The sequence below is a fragment of the Apostichopus japonicus genome, chromosome 4 (genome assembly GCF_037975245.1).
Source record: "Apostichopus japonicus isolate 1M-3 chromosome 4, ASM3797524v1, whole genome shotgun sequence".
Lineage (NCBI taxonomy): Eukaryota > Metazoa > Echinodermata > Holothuroidea > Aspidochirotida > Stichopodidae > Apostichopus > Apostichopus japonicus.
In genome coordinates, this window is record NC_092564.1 from 5,801,433 (window position 1) to 5,821,192 (window position 19,760).

The following is a 19,760-nucleotide window of genomic DNA, read 5'->3' on the forward strand; positions in this document are numbered from 1 at the left end:
GGATTTTAAGAAGGAGGGGTGTGGACGTGGGGTCGTTGGAACCAAAACACATGTGTCACCCCCCCCCCCTCCTCCTCCTGCGTCCATCCTCCCACCAGAAATATTGACATTTGAAATGGTGCATTCTGATCGGCTATAAATTAAAAATGCAAAACTTTGAAGTTCTTTGTATGGGCATGAAAAAGGGAGGGATGTACAATAAGACATTCCGGGGTTTTCTGGTTTTCTAGTTGAGATTCTTAACGATTTGTCGCCCAGATAATGTTTTCATTCTAGAGTTAATCACAAGTAGAACTCGATTAGTAAAGCTCATGAAGGATATTGCTACGGACGGTCAATGAATTTATTATCGAATGGCGTCGGAAATATTTATGACAATCAAAGCAAATTATCTGCTTTAAAACTTATGCCATCACTAATTATCTTATATGACCTCATTCCTTTCCCCACACAAGTTTCAAATAAAAGCAAGACATTAATACTAAACGACTGGAAAAATGTGTCAGCGTCCGCCCCGATTCGTTTTTGCAAAGTATATCATATACATTTGTTTGATGGAGAAATATAGCCTACATAAAATAACTTAAAGTTAAGGTTCTACATCTTTTTGGTGATATGATTCTAACACACTAAAAAAATTATTGTTAGTATAGACCCACGCTACAAACAGATACTTATGAAAGGTCATCATATCGCTTTAACGGGACAATTAAGACCATAGAACACGATTGATAAAGTTAAGACAAACTATGCACAGATAACTACATAGTTCACTATATTACTGACACAGGTAGCATAGACCATACACAATAACAACTATCTCACATTTTTATTCGTTTGGTAAGTTTATATTGCCAGGAAGTAAAAGCAAATGTCCATTCACCAAACTCTAACCAACATTCAAGACTAGTCGAGACGGTGTAAATATGGCGCACGTAACAATTACCACTGTTTGTTGTTATGACTTCATATCATATGCTAGCTGCTCAATCGGATTTAAATCTCATTGAGGTGAACACACCGTCAGGACCGATAACCGGTTTTAGCCAGCGATTCCTAGTAGACAGCGGTAGTATTCAGCTAAACGAGACGGTGGATACCTTCCTCGGTATTCCTTATGCAGAACCGCCCACTGGCGGGTTAAGGTTCCGTAAACCCGTTCCAAAGACGCCATGGACGGATCAGTTGAATGCTACAAAGTACGGTCCAATATATTGGCAGTCAGCGGTTGATTTGGAGGGCTCTCCGCCACAAGACGAAGGACGAAGATTGTCTGTACTTGAATATCTGGACCCCGAATGTCCCATTAGTTTACGTGAAATAAATATAATTTGTTTGACATTGAAGTAAGGTTTTTTGGTTTTGGTTTTGGTTTTATGCATAGGCGCATCTTAACTGATGTTCAAGAATATATTGAGGTAAACGAAAATATGAATCTTTTTATAAACGTGCCAATCTGAGTGGCACCTTACATGGATAACATAACCTACAAGTCACGTGATGTGTGGTAATTAGGACAGAGGGAAAAGAACCTATACGTCACGTGATATGTTTGACGATGAGAACAAAGTAAGAAATATCTGTGCATTTTAGTTGCAGAAATTTTAAATGTGGTTCTATAACAGTGTTTAAGCCTCGAAATGAAGATAATCATTTTAATATCCTTCATTCATTAATCCCTCGTTAACCTTCTTTTGGTGCATAAAAACGTCTAAGATGGTGTCTAATAGTTTCATTCATTGCATTCTTATGTTGAGCAATACGAAGGCATATTTCGTTAAATTAACCACTAAACCCAAACAGTAACACGTTTAAAACAAAACACGTAATACTGATAACCTAACAAATTAGTTTCTCTATAATTAACAAGATATCTCTCATATAGAACAAAGTCCAGGCATAATATGTGAAGGTCAAAACTTATCTGGAAATTATACCCAATTAGAGCCTAGTCAAGAAAAACTGCCACGACTTGATCTTTATATGCATTTCAACCCAGTCCAGCTTATTTCGGACAGTGACCATGTGATCATGCCGATGTTATTTGAAAGTAAAGAAACACAAATACCTTGGAAATGAAACAGATATTACACATGAAAGCAATACCGAGAAACGACCTACACTGCACACATACACTGCACACATACACTACACTGCACACCTGCACTGCATACATATCCCTTAAAGGGATATTCCAGTGGCTTAAAATGATACTAAAGATACGCAAATACCTTCGAAATGGAACAGATATTACACATGATACCAATGCCGAGAAACGACCTACACTACACACCTGCACTGCAAACATATCCCTTGTGGAGGCTGGAAGTTTTTTCACTGTGCTTGATTTTCCAACTCATTACGATTTTCTTTTTTATATTTATATATATATTTATGCAGTAAAGATTTTCTTTAACCACATTTCTATTTTTTAAAGATTTGAAGATTTACTTATCTTCACTATTCTTGTATTATAGTATTACCACTATAACTTCAACACCATGTGTACAGAATAAGCCTTCCATGTCCTATTTTACATTTGAGCTGACTTGGATAAAGTTCAAGAAGAATGGGAGGTGGAATTTGATAGGTGGAGGATGGATGACGTCACACAGCGGAGAGCTGAATTCGACGAAACTGATGAAATTTGCCAGGGTGTATGATGACGAAAAGAGAGACATCGGGAAATGCCAGTCATGCATGGAGGGGGGGGGCTGTGGGGTGGGGGGTTCGATATTTGTATTGGAGCAACTCCAGTGAAGTGCAGCTAAAATATGTTCATATCAGAGTAGAAAATTGTAAAACTCTTAATGTACTTTTCAGAAAAAGTGACGAAAGATAAATTGTGCTCTATCTTTTTGCTCACATTTGTATAAAGTATCCATCTTAAATGCCAACTGATGGTATTACTGTACTATGGAAAACGTCACTATGAGTTATAATTTCGTGAAATAATTGTGATTCTTGGTTACATTAGTCATCGCATCTACTTAATCATTCAATGTCTCACAGGGTAAAAATTCACGTCTGAATATTGAAAATAATGTTCTGTTGAACTCTGTTTATCAACCTATATCAATCACCTGCTTCATTCACTTCCTCTTCTTCTTCTCCCAACGCCCCTCCCGCTACCCACCCCCCCCCCTCACCCCCGTCATATTCCAAGAACTGAACATTATTTGCTTACTATACCGTCTTCCTCCTTTTCCAGCAACTAAGCATTCCATTACTATGCAACTTATTTGTAAAAAAATGTTATTTTCCTCAGTGGATCTAAATATTTACAAAGAAGAGCAAAAAACCATTCTGTTCGAGTTTTATGATTACACTACTAACACTGCTGTTGCCTGATGAATACATAAATTTATAACGACACAAAATGCTGTCAGGATGTGATTTTGACAAAAGGATGAAGACAATTTCCTGCAACTTCAAGAGTATGTATTCAACCACAGGGATATCCTTTTTGCAGGTTTTACTCCCGGTCCAGACTGCGGTTGCATTACATCAAATTTGCAAACATACATAATGGGAGACAACCCATGATATATATATATATATATATATATTTCAAAATAAATTCTGAAAGTAAAGCAAAACAAATAAGTTTGCAACGAGATGATACTCATTAGTTGTAACTTTGGAAATAACTGTTTCATTAATATGACTTCATTGTTATCAAACTCAGTAAATGAAGTAAAGGCCTACTTCATAACGTCATACATTGACCTAGGCTCGATGTTAAGCGCTATACTTGATATTGGTTCTTTGTTCATCTATTTGTCATGTGTGTTTTTCTTGCTCCACCTCTCATTGGGTGCCACTGGGCAGGGGAGGATGGGGTGGCGGGTTGGTGAAGGGTTTGGGGTTCCACTGGTTCGTGATTCCTAACGGTGACATAAAAAACTTACCTTTCCTTTCCGTGTCTGTATCTATCGTCCATTCGTTTCTTCAAAAGCTAATATGGCAGTTAATTGGTATCTAACTGTCGATCAAGGGTAACCGTAATGGCGCCCATTTCAAAGGACATTGTAGTTCACCGGAAAGAAACAGAAGCCAGTTGCAAACTGGCACATAGTATAATGGCTTTCAGAGCACAATTTCATTAACGTAACCATTTGAGAGTTGAGGCTCCCCCTATAGAGCCTTCCTAGGCAAAATAATGAGTGAAAATGAACTATCAAACCACAGTCAACAAAGTGAAATCATCAAACAAAAGAACCAAACAAAATAAGAGGATCGAACGAAAAAATGGCAAAAAAGGGTATTACGTGGATCTATTAAAGGTGTAACGGTTGAGTGGGCCTAAGTCCAACTATGTGTGAATTGAGTCTAAAACACCCATTCTATTCTTTTTTTTTACATGTGCGAACATCAGCAGAGGGATTGTCAAAGTTAAGTAAAGTGCAACGGAAGTTATCAATAAAGTTGTTGGGGAAGATTAAAATGTGTAAAAGTAGGTTGGCCTGACGTTTCGATCCTAGCAGGATCTTCTTCAAAGGCTAAATGACAAGTTACAGTAACAGAAGGGACAAAAACACGCACAAAATACAGAAAGGTTAATGAGCATGGTGAATACAAAGAGATGGATGAATGGGGATTAGTAGACAAGGGATGGAGAAAAGAAGATTAAAACTTATGAATTTTTAGAAGATTAAAATGCTCAGCAATTAAAGGAGAAGCAAGGAAGGGTATCACGGATAATCGCTTTGTGGTTATTGAACCTGAGACGAAAGTTTCTTCCAGTTTCTCTTACATAATTACTGCAGTAACAGCTCCCTGAGTACTGTTAGATCAGATTGACAAAGTTGGCACTCCTTGAACGCGGTTTCTTCAATATCATTGACTTTCCGTAACGTGATGTTAATAGAATATCCCTTGATATTATTAATTGCTTCCTAGCGATAATGGGACGAAGTTAAACTATATATTAACATATTATTATATTTATAAATTGGTAATTACAGAGTGGCTCAATGATACATCCGTAGGCGGTAGGGTTGGACCAGGGAGTTATTCCATAACAACTCCCTGATTGGACCTAGAGAAGGCCCTCAGTATTAAACATATGAATTGGCTACTGAAGTCCGCCAGTGCAGCCACGTACTGTCCGACCAGTAACTCTTTAACTGCCTTCAGTGTCGTCAATCCGAATTGAAAGGTTGGGGAGGGGGAGGGGGAGACAGAAATGACTGAACATGGATAATACTGAACGAGTCCGCGAGTGCCTTTTTCGGTTGGGGTTCAGGTGCCCGCCATAGGACCCCTGACGGGGTCCAGGGCGAAGCCCCGGCGGGAGTCCAGGGGGCGGACTCACATCTAGAAATCTTCAAGTTTTGCTTCAGTTTGGTCCTTGAATTGATAAGTCAGTCATAAACATATTTTAACATTTTTTTTTTTAAATTAAGAAAGACTTGTCTATTTAACATCCGGGTGTGACTTTTTTACGGGTGCATAATTTTTTTTTCCAAATTTTATTTCAACATTCTTTCGTTGCATAAATAATAATTTCAACATTCTTTCGTTGCATAAATTATAAAGGAACATAACATGAAAATAATTTATACGATTGATGAAGTCTTTACGAAAATAAGAGATTGCATTTCTTAAATGCATTATGTAAAGTATTATAGGAAATGGGCGCATGAAATTTAGACGTTTGTAAATATTCTTCTACTTGAAGCGTAAATTTAAATCGAAATAAAAATTCGTTTAAATTAGGGTGCATAATTATGGTATCATAATTATATTTAAAAAGCACAATTGGATATCTGGGCACATTCACTTAATCGGAAACATAAAACCCTATAAAATAAAGGTACTTCAGGGCAGTAGCCTGGGTTAGAATCTCTAGGGGCTAGTTGAGAAACATCGAAAACATTATGTCTCATCCAAATGTTAAAAAGTGGTGCTTTGGTGTGCGTATATGCAAAGTCCTTTGTTTAAGATTTTCTTCGTGGGTGGTCCATTTCCCCAAAAGGGACCATCATGACAATATCTAAGCGGAGCGCCACCGTCGGTTGGCGCGTAGCTTAGCAAGAATTAATTTCTCCAAACTGCAGGGTTATCATGCGGGCCACTGGCATTACTGGGATGACTACTGTTGAAGTTAATTACATTCACAGGTACAAATTGACCTCTCATTAGTAGAGGGCAGCATTGGTATCATTGAACTAGAGACCCTATAGGGTCTCTTCATGAAACGGTGAAGATGTAGGTATGGCAACCAAAACAATCCTACAATTAAGTAGGAAACTCCAGTTTCTGATTTTGTACTTAATATGCACATTCCTCTTTTTGTTTCAGAACAGTAAAGAAATATTTCTTGCACACATAAAGAAAGTTGGTACCAACTGAAACAATGTTACAAATGTTCTTTTTTTATTAAAGCAGCACGCATGGGTTCATAAAACTTAAATAATTGAGGATTTATACATAGTTTCTTTCTAAGGAAACAAAACAACTTTTCAAAGTTTGAAGACTTCAGATGGTTGTTTTTTTGTTCTCCACACAACTTTCACGTATCTCATTCTTACCATTAAACCTCTACTAATGTTGCACAGTATATAAGCCTATACCTGCTTTGATTTCCTACTTGGAAAATTTCAGGTGACTTAGACCAAGTTCAAGATGATTCGGATACGGAAGTTCATAGGTTGAGGATGGATGACGTCACACAGTGGAGAACCGATTTCGACGACCACCAGATAGAAACCGGATGACTTTTGTCAGGGAGTATGAATGGTGTATGAATTGTGTCAGGGTGAACTGGGGGGGGGGGGGAGCACGAAATGCCATTAAGGTCAAACTGCAGGTATAAATCTGCCTTGGAGTGATTTCATTAAGGTGAAAGTAATGTGCCACAAACAGGTGGTTGTTCACATATACATATGGTTTACTTTATAGATAATGCAGACACAAATAAAAACCAAGGCAATTCAAATAAACATTTTTTGTATCTTGCTTTTGAACTTTAATATGCTTGTTACAAATTCTTGAGTGAAAAGCCATTCGCAAACAACATCGTTAGGTAAAGGGCTATGTGATGCGTGAACTGTTTTACTTTGCCCAAAGTGGCAAAATTCAACAAAAAACGCCATAAACATTGCCCATCCTCAAGAACGACTGCAACATTATGCAGTTGACCATAGATGACCTGTTACAACAATACCTTGAATTTTAAAATAAATATTTCTGCCTTTTAACTAAACTGCTATTAGCGTATATAGGCTAAAGTCCAAAGTGGGCAGAGAAGTGAGGGTGTCTATTTTCTCAAGAACCTTGCACGTACAAAGTGTCTGGTGGTCCCCCTGAAACACTATGTTCAGGCTCGCCTGCCAGAGGGCTACTGGTGGTCCGTCAATGATTCGACCAAATTGGCCGCTTAGATGGCATGGCTGCCCGCAGTGATCCTCTGGGAACTTGCTGATATGGCCGATTTTGATATCAAAATGTCGCCCCCTTCCATCACCCTCCCCAACGGATTGTAGCTATTAATGTATATAGTATAGATGAAACTCGGTACTCAGTACTATTTGTAAACTTATACTCGCAATAAACACTCTAGCAGCGCTTTCTATTTAGATAAATGCTAATACTCTATTTCTCAAAGAATTTTAAAAAGAAATAAAAGAAGGTTTTGCTCAGCACGATCAAATTTGGCATGATTTAACACAAGATTTCGGCAACAACTCGCGAATATTCACAAACTATACAGACCCTTAATGTTTCATATATACTGTTGTGTAAGTACAAAATCTTAAACTTAAGTCTTCAGTCAAAATTAGTGGAATTAGAGACAAATGGTTTTGACTAAATACATTTCACTTCATTGCTTTTTGACAACTTAGGACAATTTGAGCAGTTCGAAGATTTCTTTTTCTTTTTTTAAACCTGGTTTTCAAGTGTTGTGCTCTACCACCCACTGAGCTATCTAGCCTTTAGTTCAGAGGTTCCCTAACTGGGATGCATGAACCCCCAGGGGGCGCGTGAGTCCATCCCATGGGGTTCGTGAGACGTTTCTGAAAGTCAAAAGTATAGTACTTTCTGTTGAACTAAAATCTGATATATCATATAATTTAGTAATGTACAAAAGTCGTACCTATCGACAAATTCGTTCCATACGCATATGTTGCCATAGTAGTACCGTACCATGGATGTGATAGTTGATCTGTTATGCGTATTATAGTATAATAAAGACTCAGATCGTGTCTCGACAAGTTGGGGGTTCGTGGACAACTATGACATCCACAGGGGGTTCGTGGAGGGGGGGGGGATAAAGTTAGGGAAACCCTGCTTTAGTTGGTAGCCATGGCTACATCCTTATACAACTATTTCTTCACTCAGTCAGTGTCTTGTAAACCTTTAAACCAGGATCACAACTACATTTTATTTGTTTAAACCTAGAAAGAAGCAGGGCAGAGATTTCTAGCAAATTTCGGCCTTCTCTAGATATATGCAGTACGTTATTGTGCGGACAGCTGGACTTAAAATCAATACGACCCTTGATTAAATTATGACATGTGACATTGCGACATGTGACACTTATTAAATTGTGACAGAAGAGAAACCGACTTGGAAGCTGGGGTAGACAAATGTTTTAATATGTAATGTAAGATATTCAAGAGTAGAGTTATATAACATATGACACAAAGCTCTTCACTTTACATTTCCATTCAATGTTCTGGAACAGTCAATGATTGTGCTGAAAACACTAAATTACTGCCAGTGCTTAAGTTTAACGACACAACATTTTTGCTTAATGAATTTAGTACCTTGTAAAACAGATGAAACAACCAAAATGTGAGGAATGCAAAAATTACTATTACTGTAAATATTGTGGAACAAAAAGAAAAGAAAAATGAATATTATATCATCTTTTTTTAAATAAAGTATTTCATTAATTTCATTATACCACTGGCTTTATACAATAGACACACACCGTAACTATTTTACACGAACATATGGTGGAAGCACATGATAATAATAATAATAATTGTCAAAAAAAGGCAAGAACAATATGGAAAGAGTGCTGTAGAAACTTTAAAAAAAACTTGACAACAATTTAACAGACGGTACAAACACATGCACCCCACAAAAATGTTAAAAAGGTGCAATTTTTGGGTAAAGTTTTTTATTTTTTAAATGGAAATTTTAATAATCTACAATGGCAGATCCAGGGATGGTGGTGGGGAAGTATCGAGTTAGAAGTTACTAGTGAAATAGCAATGCATACAAAAACATTGATACAACGTTACAAATGTATGCATTAAGCTATGTACTTTATGATAAAGAGTAAACATTCGCTGCTATAATTGTTAGTTCCAACATATTTCCAAAGGGCTTTGGGTGGGAGTGGGGGTGGGAGGTTTAAGAGGGGGTTGGGGATGACCCTTTGGACCTCTTCCATTAGCATCCATTAGCCAGATCTACCAATCGCAGCACTTGTTACAAATATTTTACCAAAGGTTTGAGAGGTAAAAAGCACCATATGAAAAGAAAGATTTGTAGTCATGATGAGTAAAATATAAATATTCATAAATAATATCCTCGTTTTATGTCTTTTTTGCTTCTTCAACAACAATGCAGCTACTTTTTTCTCCCCTTGATCAAGGACTTGCTGCAAAAAGGTTAAACTACATTTGCTTAAATTTCTCAATATTAAAAGGAGAAAAAGGTCTACTACAACAAACACTGTAGGAAAAATTCCAAATGCACTAGTACACAGATATGTTAGACTTAATCAGGAATGTTAGTGTGGCCAAAGGAGGATTTACTGGGGCTAGGCGAAGGGGTGTGGGGGTTGTTAACTTACAAATTTTCTCTTCTTTCTGTAGTAATAATTTAACATAGCTTTATATATGTTAATACTATATATATCTATAAATCTAAAATATATCTATAAACATAAAGAGGTGCTGATAGTGTTTTGCTCTGCATCACATTTCAACCTCTGTGCTTTTACTCCACTCCACCCACCCACCCACTCCCTCCCACCCTGTCTCTCTTTACCATTTCCACTCCATTTATCTTTTCGTTCCTTATCCAATAACTGATATTATAATCTACTATCCATAACTTTGTCAATTTTTATGCAGATGTTACTGTTATCAATTCAAAGAAGAGGTTTTGTTGATGAGGCTATTTTAGTAGTTGCTAACTTCAATTTGGTTCGATAGTTGCAAAGAGTAGTTGCTAACTTCAATTTGGTCAATTTCAGTGATTGTTCAAGTTGTTTTGTAACACATTTACTGTCTTGGTTCGTTCATATTAATCTTAATAATAGCTTTAACGTATTCATGGTGCAATTAAACTTAGAGGGCAATTAAATGTCTTGTTAACACATTGCACTACATACCAAGAAATCACATTTAACTACAGGCACTTATGCTGATTAAACATTCATAGGTTTTAAATACACATTCGACAATGTAGACTTGGCTACTGTTACAGGCTTTTTCTCTCTGTGCGTGTGTATGTATATATAGACTACAGATATAAAGTATATAGATATATTTGTATATATCAAACCACGTTTCAAAATTGTTATATTTTGGAAATTGTCATCATGATATTTAGTTGTGCAGATGGTGCAATGCAAAATTATTAGACAAAATGCCTTGTTTACAGTTTTGTGTAAAAAACCAAACATTAAGTATGGGAAAGAGTGCTTATTAAACATTTCAAAAGTTTCACATTTTGCACTCACAAAGAAAATAATTCATTATCTTGTACACCTCAGTGTAAAGTCATGATGCTACTGAACACCTTGATATTCAAAGTCACATATTCACCTGACACTTTCAATAGTAAAAAGAAAACTTGAATGGAATGTCTTTCCAAAGTGTCGAGGAAATATAACGAAAATTTGATTCCAAGAGACCTGAAATGTAGCAATTAAAACCGTAATTACTAATAATTAATATGGTTAATGGTCACAAACCAATCTTAGCAAAAGTTGAAAATAATCCCTGATTTCCTCCATAACGACAATTGCTTTGTAATTATTTTATGCTTCTTTTAAATTTAAAATAGTAGTTAAGGACAGTGGCTTTAGAAACAGTGAAGGCCTGGGGGAGGTTATGATTTCAAAGCATTTCTAACCTGTTCATAGTCACAAGGGGTTTTCATTCATCAGCAATCCACAGTTTTTTAATTCTATTATTATTAAGATGGCCGTGGCTATTCTTACAACTAGTCGTAACAATTATTTATAAACTATTCTTAAGACAAAGGCGAATTCAAGCGCAGTAAAGTAAATAAAGCAACTGCGCATGTAGTAGGGGTAACCCTAACCTTAACTTTAACCCTAAACCCCAATCCTAACACTAACCCTAACCGGAAATTATTGTTACTCCTGGTCGTAAAAAATAGTACTCCTGTCATAAAAATAGCAACTGTGCATGCGTTATCGGAAATTATTCTTACGAACAGTCGTAAGAATAGCCACTTTGTATTAAGATACCTTATCTTACACAAGCCCAAAGAACTTTCAAAGATGAGTTTTCATATGTTCCAGTCATGTTACCTATGTACAATTACAGATCTCAGTCACTTTTGACAATTTCCCCGACCATGTACAAGCTCAGTTTTGATTCAATTATTAATTTACCTTATGTTACACTAGTCCAAACAACATTCCAAAGATGAGCCATGCAAAGTTCTGTTTACCGCTATTAAGCAACTACACTAATCGAAACAGAATAAGCATCTTGATCCGAGAATTTCAAAACTATTAAAACAATTCTTTCTTCTGATATTCTAATATATAAAGGTGTTTACCATAACCAGGTTCTTTTTTCTTTTTCTGACAAATCAAACCCTAGTTCTGTTACATCTTCATTTCAAACATAATTACATATACTTCATCTGTAAAAGGGCCTAACGTTTTGTTCCTTTGCCTCTTAACATGTTCTTAGTTTGTATTCACTTCAGTTAGCCTCTGAAGAAGATCCTGCTAGGATCGAAACCTCACCCATTTTGCAGTTTGCTAACAGTTATTTTTCTCTCTATAATATATAATCTGTGTTCATACTAACGAAGGCCCAATACGGCTCAAACACCTGTTAAATAGGCTGATTGGCATACTCCTTTTTTTTAATGTTGTAACTTTTAATTTGACTGTAAGTTTCTCTGAGAAACAGATATTCATTTACTAGAGGATCATTCTCTCTGTGATCTCATCTTCCAAATATACCAACCATGATACAACTGGAAAAGAAATTGTTACTTATACGAGATCAGTTTGTTAATGTAATTTGGTATTGCAGCTGCAATTATGTTAAAAATAAAATGACATAAATTCCTGATATCACATGATGTGATGTATCATATTCACACATGACCTGACCTGCACACTGCCAGACTGATCACAACCCTACTCAACGTGACCTAGTTTTGATCATGGTATATACCCACGGACTTACAACTGAGCATACAGACCGACTGATTGGCACAGACATCCACTGTTTGCTGTTAATGACAGCTCGTTTCGTTCACATCCAAATTTATTACTCTCTGATTGGTTACATCAATTAAAACTAGGCAATTTTAGTTGTAAAGCACCGCAAACTGCCGACTGCCCTTGGCAAAACATGACATGTTCAGTTCTCCTGACTGAAGCCGACGCAACTTAAAACTAGCAAACACTGTCATCAGTTGAAGACTTAAGCACGTGCACACTGTCTCGCTATCCTTGATTTTCAACGATGTAACAACCTTCGAATGGAGTAGGGTGGGTGGGGATCAGTCAGCCATTGTGCAGGGGGTTTAAAATCTTAATACAACAACACATACAGGCATGACACAACACCAGCAATAGCCCATACCATACAACATAACATTACAAACATAGTATAATATAACATCACATAACAAACCCTGAAAACAACATGAAAATATTTCATAACGTAAATAATCTTTGGAGAAATTCTTAATAATATTTTTCATATGTTTAATATCATGGGAAAAATGTTACAGAACAGCAAAAATCAGGACAGATGTGACTGACTTCACCAATCCTCTCTGATGGAGAAATTATAAAGTGACATGTTTGTGTCGCTGAAACCAGGGAGTTGCTGTTACTTTCGGCTCCCTGCCGAAACCAAGGTCTGGCTGTCTTTATGTGGTTAAATACATGATTTATAAGAGTTTCAGGATCAAATGCTGAAAATTGAAGCAACATTTAGAAAAAGCAATACTGGAGTAAAAATTAACATCAGTTGCATTGTAGGATGCAGCAGCCTAGTCCAAAAAGATATTTAAGGAAAAGAAAACCTTGTTGGGATTTTGGGAAAATCAGTCCTAGCAACCACAATTAACAATTTGCTTTCTGAATGAAGCAAGTCTAATTATTCCTTTCTTCCACAAACTGAACATATAAGTGAACAGCACTCCATGCCAAAGGCTCAAACTAGTTTACTACATTTAATCACTATACGTATGTATTTTAGATCTTCCTGCAAGCAGGAACTCGTGAAGAAGTCTCATTGGCTTATCAAAGCCGCAAGCTGATCGAAGTCAGTCTCTTAGATTCATATTTAAAGTCCATGATTATGAATTGTTAATTGTCAACAACTCTGTAACTGGACAACATACATTAATCTGGGAGTGACTCGAACCAGGGACCTTATGATTGAAAGGCACCGGCGTTAACCACTGAGCTAACACTCCTGATATATAACACTATATAACACTATATATCTGTAAGATCATCCAAATCTCTATGCATATAATTGCATGTAAGTTAGGGTGGAACTGATAGTGTTTTGCTCTGCATCAGATTTCAATACCCTAACAGACAGATCCCGTTTTAATGGGCAGTTTTAATGAACATACTCATTATTATCGGCTACTTTACATCACTACTTCATTCTTGTCTTAATTTTGGAAGCTTTGTTCAAACCTTCAATATGCACTCTGGATATTTCAGGCCAGCACTTCTAATTGAACAAAGTTGTACCTATGAGACATCCTGAAAACACACTTTTATTATGGCATTTCAGATCTTGTTCCTAGCCAATCAAAGTTGAACACAACAACGAAAGACCACCTCCCATCACCCTCCAATGACTAATTGTACTAGGATCCATGTTTGCGGTAGAATCAATGCCAGTCATGGAATGTTTTACCATATCATTCAACATATCAACACATTTTTCAAAAGATCTGACTCATATTCTGATATAGACTGCTTATGTGATTGTGTTGCTTTCAAAGATCAGTAGTTACCATGGCTACACAATTACGGTCACTAAATGAGATATATTGCACTGGATCTTACTTTATACATGAATTTACATATGAATATCTTTCGGCAACTGCTTTAAATTAAACATTGCAAAATATGTGCGGTCCGACAACCAGCTTACCTTGAAACCAAATCAGCATTCAATGACATTTAACTAAAATGGAAAATATTTGATCAGGAAAATCCATCGAGAATGTTCTTTCCTTCCTCTTTCATGTACCAACCGAGGCAAAACTAATTACAAAACTGGAAGCGTTCAAATATTTGTTGCAAGATTTTGGCATGGGCAAGGCTGTACACTGGCACAAGTGCTTCTTAATACAGAGGCTTGGAGCTGTTATGGCTTGACGCTTTTCGGGAAAATCTTCATAGCTATGAAGTCTTCAACCACCTGTGAAATATAAATATAATAACACACATGGTTTCAGGGCAATTCTAGCAAATAAAGTCTCTTTCATTTTAAGTATTACCATGGGAAGGGCACATTATGCAGCTGGGAGGTAAAGTTGCTTCTGGCATTGTCACCATGTTTTGTAAGTAAATATTACGAACGTCACATTTGGAATACATTTGGGGAACCCGTGAAAGGTGATTGTTTCTCCAGTGGCATTTACTGCACTACCTAATTACTCATTGCCTACATATTTCTCAGGACTATTTAGCTTAACTTCCTCAGTAGATAGAAACGAAAGTATTAAACTCTAACCATGAGCTATGTACTAATGCAAAACTTAGGCTGCAATATAGTTAAATTTTGTCTTACCAATTACACTGACATATTATCAAGTGAACATACAATAAAATTTCAAGCTGTCAGTGAGTGAAGTTCCTACTTCAAGTGATGGTTGGACAGTTGCTGAAATTTTGGTCCACATTAACAATTTTTTATCAATATTTATGTGGAGTTCTCAATGCCTTTACAAGGCATGAAAATACCACTTTCAGCCCATCATTTGCAGGGGGAAAGAAGTTAATTTTGTCTAGATGGGGATCAAACCAAGAACTAGACCGTCCAGTTGGCCCAACATTGTGAGTGTGTGCCTGCTTAAAAATTCCTTTTCTGTACGTCCTACTCAGAAGTGCATACTGTGTTACTTTAGATCACACCTTAGTTCATTCGATTCCTCATCAAAATGTGAGAAATGTGAATTACCCCAGAGAATGTTGAAGTCAAAGATGGGAATTTTTACAAAGTTAAAAGACAAAATCTCACAACCAGTACAGGAGTCCACTAATGAATTTAATTAGAATACTAATGAATATTTTGGGACGTTATGACAAAACTTACTTCTCTAAGTGCTTGCTCTCGAACTTCTGGGTGAACTAACTTAAAGCCGAGTTTAGCCAGTTTGGATCCGTCAAGGTGGAGGTGTTTGTTGTACAGGAGTTCCTGTGGATGAAAGAAAAGTGAAAGCAATCCTTACGTTATTCATAGCAGAGATTGTTTTGTCAAATGTTCTACAAAATTGTATGCACACACATCACATATCTCCCCTCCCTCCTGGATCCCCCCCCCCCCCGCCTCAACCTCCATAGAAAATTCTATGGGGCCTCGATATACCAAGTATGAGATTTACCAAAACTGAAGTTATTTTGTTGAGTTAGTTCAGTCAGTTATCCAACCAGTTTAGTCTCAAAACCACCGACGACCGTCAATTACCCTTGTCCTCCACCAATAACACTGGCAACTGAGAACTCACTTAGAGGTATCTACATTTTAAATTTGAGATGCACCACTTTGGACTTATTTAATCTGACTTTTAACATGTTACTCTAATTTCAACCAGGCATTCTACAAAATGACTGAGTAAGAAGAGTTTTTCAAGGCTTTCAGATTTGACCACTTCTAACCTCAAGTGACCTTTGACCTCCACCATGACTACTAGAATGCGATCATTGATTAAGTTGAACCTATCACTTAACTATAGGGGGCACAAAAGCAGTACTTGTTGAGTATTGCTTGTTAACAAGGTTTTCATATGGTTTAGCCAGTGGTGACCTCAAGTGACCTTTCAACTCCACTAAGACCACTAGAAGGCTACCACGCAATATGGGACAACTACCATTTGACAATGGGATCCACCAAAATATTAACTTTAGAGTAAAAATCTGCCTTAGAAAGTGTTCATATTTTGGCCACTGGTGACAAATTCCTGGTTGACCTCCACCGATAACAAAAGGGAACAAAGAACTTCCTAAGCCACATCTGCACACCAAACATGACGTTCATGAAAGCCATTCATGTTAACAAGCCATGTTAACATTTCATTTCATTTCATTTATTTGTTTTTCACAACATGCATTTAAACGTTTACAAATAACATGAAGTAGTAGTGAATAATACATGAAGTGAAGGAAGCGGAACAAAAAAACCCTTGTGGGCTTGACGGGGTGCTCCGCTCCCTAAAATACAGAGAAAGAGACCAATCAATGTACAACAAAGCAAAATACACAATTTCATACAAAAGGACAATATGAACATAACAAATCAATAACACCCCCCCCCCGGAAAAATGTACATGTACACACGCAACTACCATCCACGCACAAACCATCAGATGTACATCCACAAACCATCAAGATCCCATAGATTTCTTCATGCCTTATGCAAGGAACCAAAGAGGAAGTGAGAAATATATTCACAAATTTAAAATTTTCTTCAAGAAGGCAGAAGATATATCTGCATGTCACAAACCTGGTCTAAGTAAGGACTGAGAGGGGTGTGTTGTATCTCTTCTCTCTTGCAGAGTTCCGACCAAGGGAGGATGTGTTTGTCGTTCGATTCCTCGACTGCGTCACTTAAATTCAGCTGAAAGTTTGAAAAGATGAAATCAAGAAGACTGAGTTAATGCCCGCCCCAATAGCATCCTCCCTCCTGAGGAATCATGACTCTGTATTATATAAATATCCGTTGACTTTAGAAACAGTTTTTGTGATACATGAATATGAGTTGAAATGTGGTTGACCTTTGAACTGATGCTCTAAACTCGACTGTTAACAATAGAACGACAAGAGGGAACTGCATGCTTTGTTTAATGTATACAATCAGTCAAGTTTGACCACCTATTTTAGTTTCATCTTTCTCTGTCTATGATGCATTTACAAATATTTGATATGGATATATTTCTAACGGAAAGTGACGCCTAATTTGATTCAGAGAGAGCAAGACCTACCTTTGCCAAATTAGACATGACACTTCCAAAGTAATCATGTTCTATTTGAAATATATCACAGACCAGCTTGGTGATTGAGCCTTGAGCTGTAAGAGATAAATAGTGAAATATTTCATAAAATATACATGACATAATAATACATTGTATCTCATGTAAACAAACTGGCTGGTTAGCTCATCTTCAAATTACACACACCGGTATTTCTAATGGACCAATAAGTTTGGATTGTCTACACTGCAAAACTAATGACAAGCCTTTTGTTCATGATTTCAGTTATATACTGATGCAAACATAATTTTCCTTAACTGAAATCAAGACATCACTTGATTTCTGGAATTGAAGTAATCCCTTCAATGGGACTTTTGACTTTATGCTGTGACTTTGCAAATGCTAAAATTAAACACATTTCAGCTGATTGGGTATAATTACAGAGATGGGATATCACGCAGATACTAGAAAAGCAAAATTTTCAATAACGCTTTTCAGTGTAAGAGGCCCCTCGAATGAAGACAAAACCTTCACACATTAAACAATTCCGCATACTTCATTTGTTGAAGTAAGCCAGTTTCACTATCACTTTTTGTCCAATAAAATTCATGGAATACAAATAATCATTGCCACTCCATTCTACACAACAGAGGATAGAAAAGACACATGTGAACAATCCAAACCCATATTATCGTAATTAAATTTTGTCTTCTTTCATAGTTCTTTTCTTTCATTTCTAAGAAAGTTCTCCAAAGACATTCAAAATGAACGTTTATTGTGTGTAATCTCTGTGTGCCACAGCGATGTTCGTTCACCTCACTTTGAGTCTCCAGAAATCCATCGCCATCAACAAGTTGCCACATTCAGTTTCTATGAATCATTTCAAATTGTATGGCCAGCCCATTATCACGTATTATAGACAATATTCTATTTATCATCAAAAAGTAACAGTACTATTTAAACATTCTGTGTACTAAAACTACTATGCATCTTTTCATTTGCACAGCAACTTGGCTATCTAGTGCAACAATTCTGGTTATCTTTAGTAGCAGTTTTGCTATGTGAAACACCACCCAACCATCCCTGTAAACTACTACAATCGCTTCACCATTGGGATAAATTACTAATTTACGATGCAGAAAACTAGATTTGTTTGAGACACTGTCCTGCAAAGCAGTCTCAATTAATATCCAGCTGACATCCGACTAGGGACAAATTTCTCAGGAGACAGAAGTCATGATAAAGAGCCTAATGATACTAATGATAAGGAGCCTTTTGATAACTGAGATGTTATCCCTTTATGGATAAACATGTTTCCTTGGCAACCAAATGTGAACAATGAAGGGACAAAATCGATGTGTTATCACAGAATTTTGTTCCTCAGAAATAGTCTGTTTTCATCCATACTGGGTGTTTTTTTACGTTATGCCATGAATATAAGGTCTGAGGATGTGTAACAGGCCTTGTTGATACCTGTCGCACAACTATAGAAAGCTAAGAATGAACTTTGGACCAGTAGTTACTATCATTTGTCAGGATGTGTTTCATCAACGAGACCATACATAACTGTGTTAATAATAATAATCATAATAATATATTTTATAAAGCGTAAAACCCACAAAAGTGCTCTAAAACGCTATGTAACAGTAAAAAAATATATGACACATAATATGTAGTAAAACTGCAGAATAAAATACAATATAGATGAGCATGAAGAATAAAAAGCATGTACGTTTGACTGTGTTGGAGTACTGCACATGAATAGAGTTGAATACACAGTTTATATATTGCAGTAATGCTGTCTAAAAAGGTAGGTTTTCAGCTTTGACTTGAATGTTGTTAGACTAGAAACAGTTCTGAGTTCAGCTGGAGGCTCATTCCAGAGGCGTGGCCCAGCCACGCAAAATGCTCTCTTCCCATAACTGTGTTGTGGCTGCACATTAATTTTAAGTAGTATGCAAATGGTATTGGAGGTGTCAATGATTTCTTTACACCAGATACTAGGGTGTAGTGTTATCATGAGAGTAGTAGTAAAAATGTGCACTATTGTAAGAATCCTCTGAAAACCCACTTCCTATGTTCACTCAAGGAACCCCTACAGTTGTTGTAAAATGAGACATCCTTTTCCTGCGTTTGTAATAACAGTGAACTGAAAGTAGTGCTTTCGTGAAATGAACAAGAGTTTCTGTTGTTTTCAAAGTTTACTCTGCAAACTGAAATTGACAGATGTAACAGAATTATAATGAAAATGTGTTAACGTTCTGAAATGGACGGGAAGGTGTCATAGAACGATGATTTACAAGGGTGCCCTTGGTGGAAAAATAGGTTACGAAAATATCTTTCGTTGGTCT

At 36.7% G+C, this 19,760-nt stretch overlaps 3 protein-coding genes across 3 annotated transcripts in view; 1 reads left to right on the forward strand and 2 right to left on the reverse strand.

Annotated features, from left to right (window-relative positions):
• LOC139966276 (cholinesterase-like) overlaps positions 1 to 4,072 on the reverse strand; it is a 52,971-nt gene extending 48,899 nt beyond the window's left edge. Inside the window, exon 1 of the mRNA XM_071969131.1 lies at positions 3,912 to 4,072. The gene's annotated coding sequence lies outside the window, so the exon portion shown is untranslated. The remainder of the gene's footprint in view (positions 1 to 3,911) is intronic.
• Positions 1 to 19,760, forward strand: part of LOC139966273 (uncharacterized) — a 262,794-nt gene that overhangs the window by 26,083 nt on the left and 216,951 nt on the right. The window lies entirely within an intron of this gene.
• LOC139966265 (dTDP-glucose 4,6-dehydratase-like) overlaps positions 6,944 to 19,760 on the reverse strand; it is a 44,245-nt gene continuing 31,428 nt past the window's right edge. The window contains exons 11-14 of the mRNA XM_071969117.1: positions 17,422 to 17,507; positions 16,944 to 17,057; positions 15,537 to 15,638; positions 6,944 to 14,639 (exon numbers count right to left, since the gene is read on the reverse strand). Of these exons, the coding sequence (XP_071825218.1) occupies positions 14,586 to 14,639; positions 15,537 to 15,638; positions 16,944 to 17,057; positions 17,422 to 17,507 (356 nt within the window). The 3' untranslated portion in view covers positions 6,944 to 14,585. The remainder of the gene's footprint in view (positions 14,640 to 15,536; positions 15,639 to 16,943; positions 17,058 to 17,421; positions 17,508 to 19,760) is intronic.